The sequence below is a fragment of the Equus caballus genome, chromosome 8 (genome assembly GCF_041296265.1).
Source record: "Equus caballus isolate H_3958 breed thoroughbred chromosome 8, TB-T2T, whole genome shotgun sequence".
In the NCBI taxonomy this organism is placed as follows: domain Eukaryota; kingdom Metazoa; phylum Chordata; class Mammalia; order Perissodactyla; family Equidae; genus Equus; species Equus caballus.
In genome coordinates this window covers 17,807,317-17,820,629 of record NC_091691.1, presented here as the reverse complement: position 1 = coordinate 17,820,629, position 13,313 = coordinate 17,807,317, and the positions used below count along the sequence as shown (strand labels likewise).

The following is a 13,313-nucleotide window of genomic DNA, read 5'->3' as shown; positions in this document are numbered from 1 at the left end:
CCTGGGACAAAAGTAGCATAGCTAGGCGAGCTAACCACAGACTGTAGAAAATTCCCATAGCTCTGCTGTGGCCCATAGTGGACAAGCGAGATTTTGTGGGCACCGACAGTGACAGAGCTGCAAATATAAGTGATCCTGCCCCTGGCCACTGGGAAAGCCCATAACACTGCTGCAGAACCTAAGGAGGGAGCACGTCTAGGTGGTCTGCAACAGTAGGCACCAGCAGTCTGAAGCCCCCCTGTGACGGCCTCCACAGCTGAAGAGGGAACCCACAGGATCACTGTGACTGTGAGGAGGGGCCCAGGCCCAGTTAGCAACAGCTGATAGGGTTCCTGGTTGGAGCAATATAAACAGCTGTCCCCCCACCACACCAGTAGAAACAAGTGGAAGCAGTAACTAAACTCTATCTCTATGCGGAGGCACAAATCTAGCAATATGAAAAAATATATTAAATCTCCAGAACAGAAGGAAAATGACAAACACACAGAAAACAATCCCAAAGACAATGAAATATACAACCTAAATGATGATGACTTCAAAACAGCCATCATTAAAAAACTCAGTGAGTTAAAAGAGAATTCAGATAGACTACTCAACGAGTTCAGGAGCTATGTCACAAAAGAGTTCGATACTATAAAGAAGAACCAAACAGAAATACTGGAAATGAAGAACACAATAGAGGAGATTAAGAAAAATCTAGACGCGCTGAACAGCAGGGCCGATAATATGGAGGAAAGAATTAGCAATTTGGAAGAGAGGAATATGGAAATGCTGCAGGCAGAGGAGGAGAGAGAGCTAAGACTAAAAAGAAATGAAGAAACTCTCCGAGAATTATCTGATGCAATTAGGAGATGCAACCTAAGGATTATAGGTATACCAGAGGGAGAAGACAAGGAGAAAGGGACAGAAAGCCTATTCAAAGAAATAATGGCTGAGAACTTCCCAAACCTGGGGAGAGAGATGGAACTTCATGTGACAGAAGCCAATAGATCTCCAAACTTTGTCAATGCAAGTAGACCAACCCCAAGACATATAGTAGTGAAGCTAGCAAAAGTCAACGACAAGGAGAGAATACTAAGGGCAGCCAGGCAGAAGAAATTTACCTACAAAGGAACCCCCATCAGGCTTTCAGCAGATTTCTCAGCAGAAACTTTACAGGCTAGAAGAGAGTGGAGTGATATATTCAAAAATCTGAAGGACAAAAACCTGCAGCCAAGAATTCTCCACCCAGAGAAAATATCCTTCAAATACGATGGAGAAATAAAAACTTCCCCAGATAAACAAAAATTAAGGGAGTTCATTGCCACCAAACCTCCTCTTCAAGAAATGCTCAGGAAAACCCTCATTCCTGAAAAATCAAAAGAAGGAAAAGGACTACAAAACCAAGAGCAAAGGAGATAAGTAGAAGGACAACAACAGAGAGTAGCAGCTCTCCATCAGAACAGACTAAACCATGGGACGAGACACAAAGGAAATTCAAGAGAACCGGAAAACAAGACGTAAAATGGCAGCAGTAGGCCCCCACATTTCAATAATCACTCTAAATGTAAATGGATTGAACTCTCCAATCAAAAGACACAGAGTGGCAGGATGGATCAAAGAACAAGACCCAACAATATGCTGCCTCCAGGAAACACACCTCAGCCCCAAAGACAAACACAGACTCAGAGTGAAGGGATGGAAGACAATACTCCAAGCTAATAATGAACAAAAGAAAGCAGGTGTCGCTATATTAATATCAGACAAAGTAGACTTCAAAGCAAAACAGGTAAAGAAAGACAAAGAGGGACTGTATATAATGATAAAAGGGACTCTCCACCAAGAAGACATAACACTTGTAAATATATACGCACCCAACAGAGGAGCACCAAAATTTGTAAAGCAACTCTTAACAGAACTAAAAGAAGACATCAACAACAATACTATAATAGTAGGGGACCTCAACACCCCATTAACACCAATGGATAGAACATCCAGACAGAAAATCAACAAGGAAATTATAGAATTAAATGAAAAATTAGACCAGATGGACTTAATAGATATATATAGAACACTTCATCCAAAAACAGCAGGCTACACATTCTTCTCAAGTGTGCATGGAACATTCTCAAGAATAGACCATATTTTGGGAAACAAAGCAAGCATCAATAAATACAAGAGAGTTGAAATAATATCAAGCATTTTTTCTGATCACAATGCTATGAAACTAGAAATCAACTACAAGAATAAAGCAGAGAAACGTGCAAAAATGTGGAGACTAAACAACACGCTACTGAACAAACAATGGATTATTGAAGAAATTAAAGAAGAAATCAAATATTATCTGGAGACAAATGAAAATGAGAACACGTCATACCAAATCATTTGGGATGCAGCAAAAGCAGTCCTAAGAGGGAACTTCATCGCAATACAGGGTCACCTCACAAAACAAGAAAAAGCTCACATAAGCAACCTCAAACGACATCTAACAGAACTAGAAAAAGAAGAACAAACAAAGCCCAGAGTCAGTAGAAGGAGGGAAATAATAAAAATAAGAGCAGAAATAAACGATATTGAAACTAAAAAGACAGTAGAAAGGATCAATGAAACAAAGAGTTGGTTCTTCGAAAAAATTAACAAAATCGACAAACCCTTGGCCAGACTCACCAAGAAAAGAAGAGAGAAATCTCAAGTAAATAAAATTAGGAATGAGAGAGGAGAAATCACAACAGATACCAAAGAAATACAAGGGATCATAAGAGAATACTATGAAAAACTATAGGTCAACAAATTGAACAACCTAGAAGAAATGGACAAATTCCTGGACTCTTACAACCTCCCCAAACTGAATCAGGAAGAAATGGAGAATCTGAATAGGCCAATCACAAGTAAAGAAATAGAAACAGTAATCACAAACCTCCCCAAAAATAAGAGTCCAGGACCAGATGGCTTCTCTGGAGAATTCTACCAAACATTCAAAGATTTAATACCTATCCTTCTCAAACTATTCCAGAAAATTGAGGAAGATGGAGTACTCCCCAACACATTCTATGAAGCCAACATCACTCTGATCCCCAAACCGGACAAGGACAACACAAAGAAGGAGAACTACAGGCTGATATCACTGATGAACACAGATGCAAAAATCCTCAACAAAATTCTGGCAAACTGAATACAGCAATACATCAAAAAGATTATACACCATGATCAAGTGGGATTTATACCAGGGACACAGGGATGGTTCAACATCCGCATGTCAATCAACGTGATACACTACATTAACAAAATGAGAAACAAAAACCACATGATCATCTCAATAGATGCAGAGAAAGCATTTGACAAGATCCAACACCCACTTATGATAAAAACCCTCAATAAAATGGGTATAGAAGGAAAGTACCTCAACATAATAAAGGCCATATATGACAAACCCACAGCCAATATCATACTCAACGGACAAAAACTGAAAGCCATCCCTCTGAGGACAGGAACAAGACAAGGGTGCCCACTTTCACCAATTCTGTTCAACATAGTGCTGGAGGTGTTGGCCAGAGCAATTAGGCAGGAAACAGAAATAAAAGGAATCCAAACAGGCAATGAAGAAGTAAAACTCTCGCGTTTGCAGACGACATGATCTTATATATAGAAAACCCCAAAGAATCCATAGGAAAACTATTAGAAACAATCAACAGCTACAGCAAAGTTGCAGGGTATAAAATCAACATACATAAATCAGTAGCATTTCTATACACTAAAAATGAACCAACAGAAAAAGAACTCAAGAACTCAATCCCATTCACAATCGCAACGAAAAGAATAAAATACCTAGGGATAAATTTAACCAAGGAAGTGAAAGATTTATACAATGAAAACTACAAGACTTTCCTGAAAGAAATTGATGACGACATAAAGAGATGGAAAGACATTCCATGCACATGGACTGGAAGAATAAACATAGTTAAAATGTCCATACTACCTAAAGCAATCTACAGATTCAACGCTATCCCAATCAGAATCCCAAGAACATTCTTTACAGAAATTGAACAAAGAATCCTAAAATTCATATGGGGCAGCAAAAGACCGCGAATTGCTAAATCCATCCTGAGTAAGAAAAACAAAGCCGGAGGCATCACAATCCCCGATTTCAAAACATACTACAAAGCTACAGTAATCAAAACAGCATGGTACTGGTACAAAAACAGGTGCACAGATCAATGGAACAGAATTGAAAGCCCAGAGATAAAACCACACATCTATGGACAGCTAATCTTCGACAAAGGAGCTGAGGGCCTACAATGGAGAAAAGAAAGTCTCTTCAACAAATGGTGCTGGGATAACTGGACAGCCACATGTAAAAGAATGAAAATCGACCATTCTTTTTCACCATTCACAAAAATAAACTCAAAATGGATCAAAGACTTAAAAATTAGGCCTGAAACAATAAGTCTTCTAGAAGAGAATATAGGCAGTACACTCTTTGACATCAGTTTCAAAAGAATCTTTTTGGACACTATAACTCCTCAGATGAGGGAAACAATAGAAAGAATAAACAAATGGGACTTCATCAGACTAAAGAGTTTCTTCAAAGCAAGGGAAAACAGGATTGAACCAAAAAAACAGCCCACTAATTGGGAAAAAATATTTACAAGCTACTTATCCGACAAAGGATTAATAACCATAATATACAGAGAACTCACACAGCTTAACAACAAAAAAACAAACAACCTGATCAAAAAATGGGCAGAGGACATGAACAGACATTTCTCCAAAGAAGATATAAGTATGGCCAATAAAAACATGAAAAGATGTTCATCATCATTAATCATCAGGGAAATGCAAATCAAAACTACACTGATATATCACCTTACACCCGTCAGATTGGCAAAAATATCCAAAACCAAAAGTGACAAATGTTGGGGAGGTTGTGGAGAAAAAGGAACCCTCATACACTGTTGGTGGGAATGCAAACTAGTGCAACCACTATGGAAAACAGTATGGAGATTTCTCAAAAAGTTAAAAATAGAAATACCCTATGACCCAGCCATCCCATTACTGGGCATCTATCCAAAGAACCTGAAATCAGCAATCCCAAGAGTCCCATGCACCCCTATGTTCATCGCAGCATTATTTACATAGCCAAGATGTGGAACCAACCTAAATGCCCAGAAACTGACGACTGGATAAAGAAGATATGGTATATATACACAATGGAATACTACTCAGCCATAAAAAAGGACTAAATTGTTCCATTCGCATCAACATGGATGGACCTTGAGGGTATTATGTTAAGCGAAATAAGCCAGACAAAGACGAACTCTGTATGACCCCACTTATAGGTGGAAGTTAACATATAGACATGGAGAACCGATCAGTGGTTACCAGGGAAAAGGGAGGGTGGGGGGAGGGCACAAAGGGTGAAGTGGTGTACCCACAACATTACTAACAATAATGTATAACTGAAATCTCACAAGGTTGTAATCTATCATAATCTTAATAAAAAAAAAAAAAACTGCACACACACACACAAAAAAAACAACAGGTGTCTGCTTTTCAGATGGAGAGCCTCCACCCTGTGGGGAATATTGGCCAGTATTGATGACGTTGAACTTGTGGTAAACCACAATAACAAACACCCAACATGGCCCCAACATGGCCCCCCAGCCCGACTCTCCATGCCCTTCACCATGTCACTCTGCAGTGCCCTCCCACCCTGCCCCTGGGCTCGGCCATGTGGCTTGCTTTAGCCAATGGGATGTTAGCAAATGTGATGCAAGCAGAGGCTTCAAAAGCACTTGTGTAATTGGGCGTGCTCAATCTCACCTTCTGCCATCACCTTGAGAAGGACAGGCCCAGGTTAGATCCCAGGGGGAGGATGAAAACTACATGGTGCAGACCCTAGTTGTCTCAGTCATCCTAGCTGAAGCCATTCCAGGTCAGCCTTCAGCCACTTAGTCGATGCCCAGACATGTGAGCGAGCCCAGGCAAGGTCAGCAGAGCCAACTAGCCAACCACCCCAGGCCTGGAGCAGGAAGCTCTGATTGTCATTGTGTGATTGTTACATGGCATTATTGTGGAATACATAACTAATACAGAACACAAGTGCTTTTATTCGCCTAGAACTCCAGAAGGGTGGGAGGAAGAGGGCTTCAGCTTTTTCCCTCTTTCCTGCTGCTCTCTTTGGCTTCTTTTTCGGGTGATGAAAATATTCTGGAATTAATTAGTGGGAATGTTTGCACAATCTTGTGAATATACTAAAACCCTGACTTGTACACACTAAAAGGGTGAATTCTGGGGCCAGCCTGTTGGCATAGTGGTTAAGTTCGTGCACTCTACTTTGGCGACCTGGAGGTCACAGGTTTGGATCCTGGGTGCGGCCCTACACACTGCTCCTCAAGCCATGCTGTGGTGGTGTCCCACATAGAAAATAGAGGAGAGTGGCACAGATATTAGCTCAGTAACAATCTCCCTCATGGCACAGATATTAGCTCAGTAACAATCTCCCTCAAGCAAGAAGAGGAAGATTGCAACAGATGTTAGCTCAGGGCCAATCTTCCTCACCAAAAAATAAAATGGTGAATTTTATGGCCTGTAAATTATATCTCAATAAAGTTGTTATAAAAAAATAAACTGCAACCTGCCTCGGGACATCCTTCCCTTTTATAAAAGAAAGAGTTTAACAGTTGTTTGTATCTGGCCTTTTGCCTGGTTAGAAGAGGCTCCATTTAAAAGATCAGAAGCCAGCCTGCAGCCACAGGACTTTCCGACTCTCCCCATCTTGGCCACTTCATTCCCAAAAGCCAGGACAAGATGAAGAAAAGAATCTAAGTCACTGGCTGGAAGGCAGAGAATGTCATCAAATGCTACAGGTTCCAATAAGGCAAGAAGTGTTTCCCAGGCTCTTCTCCTCCTGGCTTTGCTCACTCCATTCTTTTAAACTACGGAAGCTGAAGGTGATCTTAGAGAGGATTTAGTCCTGAGATGTGACAGCCCTGTGGGCTGGGTTAAAGATGAGACAAGGTGAGTCCTGGCTCAGTGCAGAAGAATAGGTCATAGCTTAGTGATGTCTACCACGGACATAGAAATGGTAGTCTTGGACGTGTACTAGTTCTGTGCCTGATCGTCCTATACCCTTTCATTTTACAGTTGAGAAAACTGAGGTTCAGAAAGCCTGAATGATTTACTTAAGGTCTCATGCAAGTCATGGGGAGAGCTGGGATAGCTGTTCAGCTTTTCCATACTGCAGGTCACAGGCATTTACTTCAGTCTCCCACCCAGACAGGGTGAGAAATTAAAACGTAGTAATAGTTTGTGTTACTAAAAGTCATTCACATCGTGTCCAGAGGACCCCCTAGAGTCCCCCAACCTTAATTTCAGAATATGGACCAAAGGAGGTAGCAATATAAATGGCCATTTTCCAATGCTGCCCTCATATTATCATTTAGAGTTGGGATTGTACCAAAACGTTAATTTTTTCCTAGCAACTTCTCCCCAAGACTAACCCAGCATTTACAATCTGAGGTGACAGTGGAGGCATGAATGTTGTCTGGAGTTAAGAGACAAGAGAAAGACAATTTGCCCCCCAAGACAACTCCCAACTTGAAAAACAAACAACAGAATCACACCAAGCTAGGGAAGCCCCTGGGGCACTGGACACAGAGGTGAACCTGGCCTGGGCATCAGAATGACTGGGCTAGGCAGTAGGGGAAGCGGCCCTGGGTGGTGAGCTGCTGCCAGCGTCAAAGCTGGTTCATTCCAGTACGATGATTTCAACCCAGGGTTCTGATGTCCTGAGGCCCTTGATGTTCACAGTGCTGTGAACACTGCAGACAGCTGGGAGAAGAGAACAGACAATTGCCTCCAGCTTCCGGAGACCACTAATCGGAGACTGTGCGTCCTCTCCTCCTCCCCTCAGCACAGTGACCACTGTCAGGTGCCTGGAGGGGCCAGCAGGTAAGGTCCATGACTGAAGAGGACCAGGAGTAAGTACTGCAACAGGGAGAGGGAGAACAAATTTGGGGTCACATGCCTTAGGATAAAAGGGGGTGACCAATGCTCAGTTGCAGGGGAGAAAGCAGGCCCTGTGCTGCCAGATCTTCAGATTTTTCCAGACAAACTGAAAATTTAGACTATGGGAAATTTTACTGTTTTCAAATGATTGCTGAAAATAAAACAATAAAAACTTGCAAGAGCCTAACAATTAGGAACTTTTGGCACTTGCTGCTAGGAAGCTCAGAGCACTATTCCTCCAGGAACCCACCAAAAGAGATCAGCCGGGTGCCAGCGCTGGACAACACGGAAAGCAACACTCTGCAAGTATTCTGGTAACTACACTGCCTCCTGGCTCCATCTCCCTTCCCTCCCCTGGAGTCCCCTCACTGCTTGTCACAATGCCCTGCACACAGTAGACATGCATTCGCTGGAGAATTAAAATCGAAAATATTTTTTCAATTTTTTTACATTCTGTATATTATTGTAAGCAACTCTCTAGTCTTAATATTCCAAGGTAGAGTATAGATGAAGCAGTTAAGTCCTTTCGCTAATCATGTGAAGTGGAAGAGAGCATGCAAGTGTAAGGAGACGTTTTTTATAGGTCTGAAATTATTTCAAAATAAAAAGTTAAGGGGCTGGCCCTGTGGCCGAGTGGTTAAGTTTACGCGCTCCGCTGCAGGCGGCCCAGCGTTTCGTTGGTTCGAATCCTGGACAGGGACATGGCACTGCTCATCAGACCACGCTGAGGCGGCGTCCCACATGCCACAACTAGAAGGACCCACAACTAAGAACATACAACTATATACCACGGGGCTTTGGGGAGAAAAAGGAAAAAAATAAAATCTTAAAAAAAAAAAGTGAAGGAGGAAGGCACAGCTTTGAACGCGCTAGCCTGCACAAGTCGGCTTGCAGGGGTGTGTAGGGGAACCCACAGGTTGCAGGTGTAAGGCAAGTTCAACCTTGAGCAGAAGGAGGAGAGAAAAATAAAGGAGCCTCGACTTCGAGCACCGGCGCAGCAGGTCAAACCAGAACGCGAATTTACATCCGACGCTTTATAAAAACCCATTTTCCCCCTACACGTGCCTCTCCAGTTCTCCCATCTTCAGAATTCCCATCACCTCTCCGCAGGTCCTTGCAGCCTGGCCGGCCGCCCAGTCCAAGAGCGTGGGGATGGGATATCTTGCCCTCCATCAAGCGCCCGGGAAAATTCCCTCCTGCAAAGACAGCTGAGCTGCGAGCAGGAAACTCAAGACCCCGCCGGCGCGGCTTCGGGGCCGCGGGCACAACTGGATCCCGCGGAGCCGGAGGGAATTCGGTCCTTGGCTCTCCCCTCCCCACCGCTGCCGGGCAAAACGCAACTTTTCCGTCCAGATCGCGGCCGCTTACCTGCGGCGACCCAGCGGGCCAGCAGCGCCCCAAGGCAGACGAGGACCCGGGGCTGGATGCCCGCGGCCATCTCGCCCCAGATGCGCGCAGGGGCCCCTCAGGAAACAAGGCTCCGGCTGGGCTGGGTGTGCGTCCCCCGGTGCGAAGTGCTCCTCTCAGGTCCTCGGGACGGCAGAGTAGCTCCACTTTCCGCGGCCCCGGGGGAAGATGCTGGGGGTGAGCCCGATGTCCGGGGCTGGGAGCTGCGCTGGGCGGCCGGCGCGATCCTCTCTCCGAGCGCACGGCCCGGGGTGGGAGGGCGCACCCCGCCCCCTGCGACCGCCACCCTCTCCGGCTCGCGGAAAACAACAGGAGCGGGGCTCCCTCCCTCCTCCCATCCAGGCGGGAGCCCGACTTCCTCTACCTTGGCCGGGGGGAGGGCTTTATGCAGAGAGCGCGCTCCCGGGCGCGCCGAGCCGAGTCCGGCCCGACCGGGGGAGGAGCGCGGAGCTGGGCCCTCCCCGAGCCCACTCCGCCCGGGACGGCCGCCCGGAGTCGCGGGGACAGCTGGGCCCGGCAGAGCCCCGCAGCTGCCGCAGGCGGCCCACCCCCTCCACCCCCCTCACCCCTGGCCCGCCGGCTGCTCCCTCCCCGGCGCTCCGGCTGCAGCTCCCAGAGGAGCGTCGCGAGCCAGAGGGGCAGGCTGCCAAGCTGCAGATTTCGGGGTCCCCTCGGCGTCCCGGCTTAGCTCCTCTCGGGATCCTCATTTGTTTTCCTGCGCTCAGCACGGACGCCAGGCCGCCATCGCTGCCCTTTTTCACCCTTTGCAGAACGAAGGCAAGTCCAGGGCAGGAGAAAGACGATCCCGGAGACCTCCCAGCCAAGACCAGCCGCGAGACTCCTGCGCTGCAGTTAACCGGCTGAGAGCGCAGTCGGAGCGAGGGCCGGGGGTCGGCGGAACTGGGTTCTCAGGGGCTTGTTTTCCCTGCTTAGTACCCCAACCCCCATCCAGTCTGATTCCCAGAGCCACATTCCCGGGCTAAAATCCATGGCTGTCCGCCACACCCCCATCCCATCCTTCTGTCCCAGGGAAAACACGGTTATGACATCCTCAGGAAGAGCTGATCCATGAAACAGCTCTACCAGAAACTTCCTCTTAAAAAAGAATGCAATTAACACGGTAAAATATTAATTGTAGACTCTAGGAGGTGGATATATGTGTGTTCACATTCTTTCAACTTTTCTCTGTTTGAAAATGTCCCCATCACCTCATCATAAAATATTGGGCAAAACCAAAAATTGCTATTAAGAAAATGATTTCTTCTGTTGCCCAAAGGCCTCTGATTGAAATACTTGTTCGGTGATGAAATCCCCTTGAAACCAGTAAAAAGAAAAGCGTGTTTCGCCTGATGAACTGAGCCATGAAGCTGCACAGATCTTCCTTTTTTGCCTCTTTTGCTCAATGATTTTAACTCTTCCTCTGTCTCCTGACAGTTTTCCTCTTTTCCCTGCCTCTTGTTTTGTGTTTCATGTTTTGCCTTGTGATGGAAAATCTCTGCTAGGCCGACCTCTTCCTGTATACCCAGTGCCTGGGACCTTGTTACCACCCAGTATATATTTGTTACATAAACAAAAGAAAGTTTATTGGTTTTGATATTGCAAAAGCTCCTCAAGCTTTTCTGACAAACACCTCACATCCTGACCTGAAATTAACAAGATATACGTAAAATCAATAAGTGGCAAGTTTTCAGCTGAGAGTAGGGAATTTTCTGTCACCCTGGTGGTGCCTCACACAGAGCAGGGCCTCAGGATATATTTGCTGAGTCAAATACACTGTTCTTATGGCCAATTCTCCACTCCCCTGAGGATCAACCCTGCAGGACAGCGTTTTACAACACTGATAACAGCACCTCACAATTGCATGGCTGGGGCATTTTTCCAAAGCCACTTTAGAAAGGGAATCTCATCGGGCCCTCCCTACAACCCTTGGACCTAAGAAATCATTCAATCCCGTCTTATAGGTGAGAAACCTACAGCTGTGGGAGGTGAAGCCTAGGTCACAAAGTCCGATGGTGGAATTCATGACTGTCTGACTCTGGGTCATCCCCAAGTTCCAATCCTGTCACTTATACAAAGGCTGCTATGGTCTGGAGCTTTGGGTGACATCGGGCCAGCAGACATGGGCATTCCCCTGAGCAGGGCTGGAAGGAAGTGGCCTGACCACTTGCTCTGGGTTCTCTGGGACCCCTTGCCCAGGGGACACCCATCCTCTCTGGTTGGGGCACAGGCTGTGGCTGACCCTGAGACAGAAGCTGTTAGGAATCACCCTGCCTGACGTCCAGTCATGGTTCAGGCCACTCTGAACAGGAGAAAATGCCCTGCCTGGAACAGTGACCAGTGAGTTGGGGGCTCACCGTGGGGTCCCCAACAAGGCAGGGGCTTTTCAGAGCCCTGGTTTCACTATCTGTGCCTAATAGCTAACATATGCTTCATGGGATTGTTGTGAAGATAAATTGACATGATTGACATGTAGAGGGGACTTGACAGAGGTCTTGAAGGCATCGCTTGGGGGTCTCTTGTTTGAAAGGAACCATGACAGAGCCTGTCAGGACTCCTGAATCCCACCGTCATCTATGAAACGTGGGGCTCAGACACTTCTGTGCTCAGGCTGCTACACGTGGCTGTTTGTGTTTTGTTTCATTTGTGCCTCCCATGAATTGAACAAACTTGCTCTGAACTACGTGCTTTATGTACATTAGTTCACTGAATCCTCAGCACAACCCCGAGAGGTAGGCGTTGTCATTCCCAATTCGCAGATGGCTCAGAGAGGCCAGTTTACGTAGCAAGTAAATGGGGAGCTGGGATTTGAACCCAGCTCTGAGACGGTGTCATCATGATCAGTCTCGGAGGGAGGACAGAATGGGGCTCCTACCTGACTCTGCAGCCAGTGCTCCTGCAGCCTGGGTCTCTGAAGTCACCAAGCAACCTACTATTTCTGCTCCGCTACTCCTCTTGTCACGGTTCCTCCCTAGAGGTCACGCTGAAAGGTTTCTTAGCAACAACCTGCTTCTCCCTTCAACCTAGAGAGATTCTCCTGGGGGCTTCAGAAAGGGCGAGCCAGTCGGGAACAGCAAGGGTAGCAGCCTGGCCACTCAGGTCCAGCTCTGAACCCTTCATTTCAGGAAGTACTAAGAGATCGATGACAGAATCCTACCCGTGCCCCCTTGGATGGGCTTGGGATTCACAGGCTGGTACCTCGAGGAACAGGGACAACAAAATCAACCTGGCTTGTTCTCTGGAGAAGAAAGCCTGCTAAACCTCCCCAAAACACCACCTCCTCCCAGCTCCCCTCTGCCTTCTGTCCAGGAGAATTGGGGTGCAGAGGCTACAGCAAGAAAGTTCTTGAAATCAGGGGAAGTTCCAAGAAGAAGCTGGCAGCATGAAAAATGGAAAATGGAGAGTTGTCAAATGAGTGTCCAATTTTTAACCAAAGCCCAGTGTCTCCTCTCTGGACTCGACATCGGGAGGATGAAGTTTGGTGTTTCTGAGTGACAAAGAACCTTCTGGCAGATCCACCCCCAGAAGGCAAAAGGCTGCTCACAGAGGGATGGGGAAAATGAGCATCCTGTTCCCTGAGAAATGGGCAGCCCGGGCTGAAGAGAGGGGGATGACTCACCCCCATGAGAGATGGAAGCAGCCCTGCCGTGTGCGGGTAAGCGTGCAACCACAGCCCCTCTGGCTGGTGGCAGTGGGGGGTGGTTTGATGTGTTTGCCAGTTTCCACGGTGTAAATACTTCCACTACAGCCAATTCCAAGCTAAGCCTGTGAAGTTACTGACCTGTACATACAGTTGGCTCTCCTGAGCCAGTACCGCTGGGACAGCCCCACTTTGCCCTAATGAGACAACTCCAAGGTGGGAAGCTTGACAGGATCACCCAGGAGGAGACCTGCTGGGAGCCAAACAGATGACTCAGGTAGGA

At 46.5% G+C, this 13,313-nt stretch overlaps 1 protein-coding gene across 2 annotated transcripts in view; it reads right to left on the bottom strand.

Moving 5' to 3' along the window:
- Nucleotides 1-9,939, bottom strand: part of VSIG10 (V-set and immunoglobulin domain containing 10) — a 37,785-nt gene extending 27,846 nt beyond the window's left edge. The window contains exon 1 of one of the 2 annotated variants that reach the window (XM_001489301.5): nucleotides 9,355-9,939. In XM_001489301.5, the coding sequence (XP_001489351.1) occupies nucleotides 9,355-9,424 (70 nt within the window). In that variant the 5' untranslated portion in view covers nucleotides 9,425-9,939. The remainder of the gene's footprint in view (nucleotides 1-9,354) is intronic. The other variant, XM_005612570.4, reaches the window with a different exon arrangement.
- Nucleotides 9,940-13,313: the final 3,374 nt, after the last annotated feature.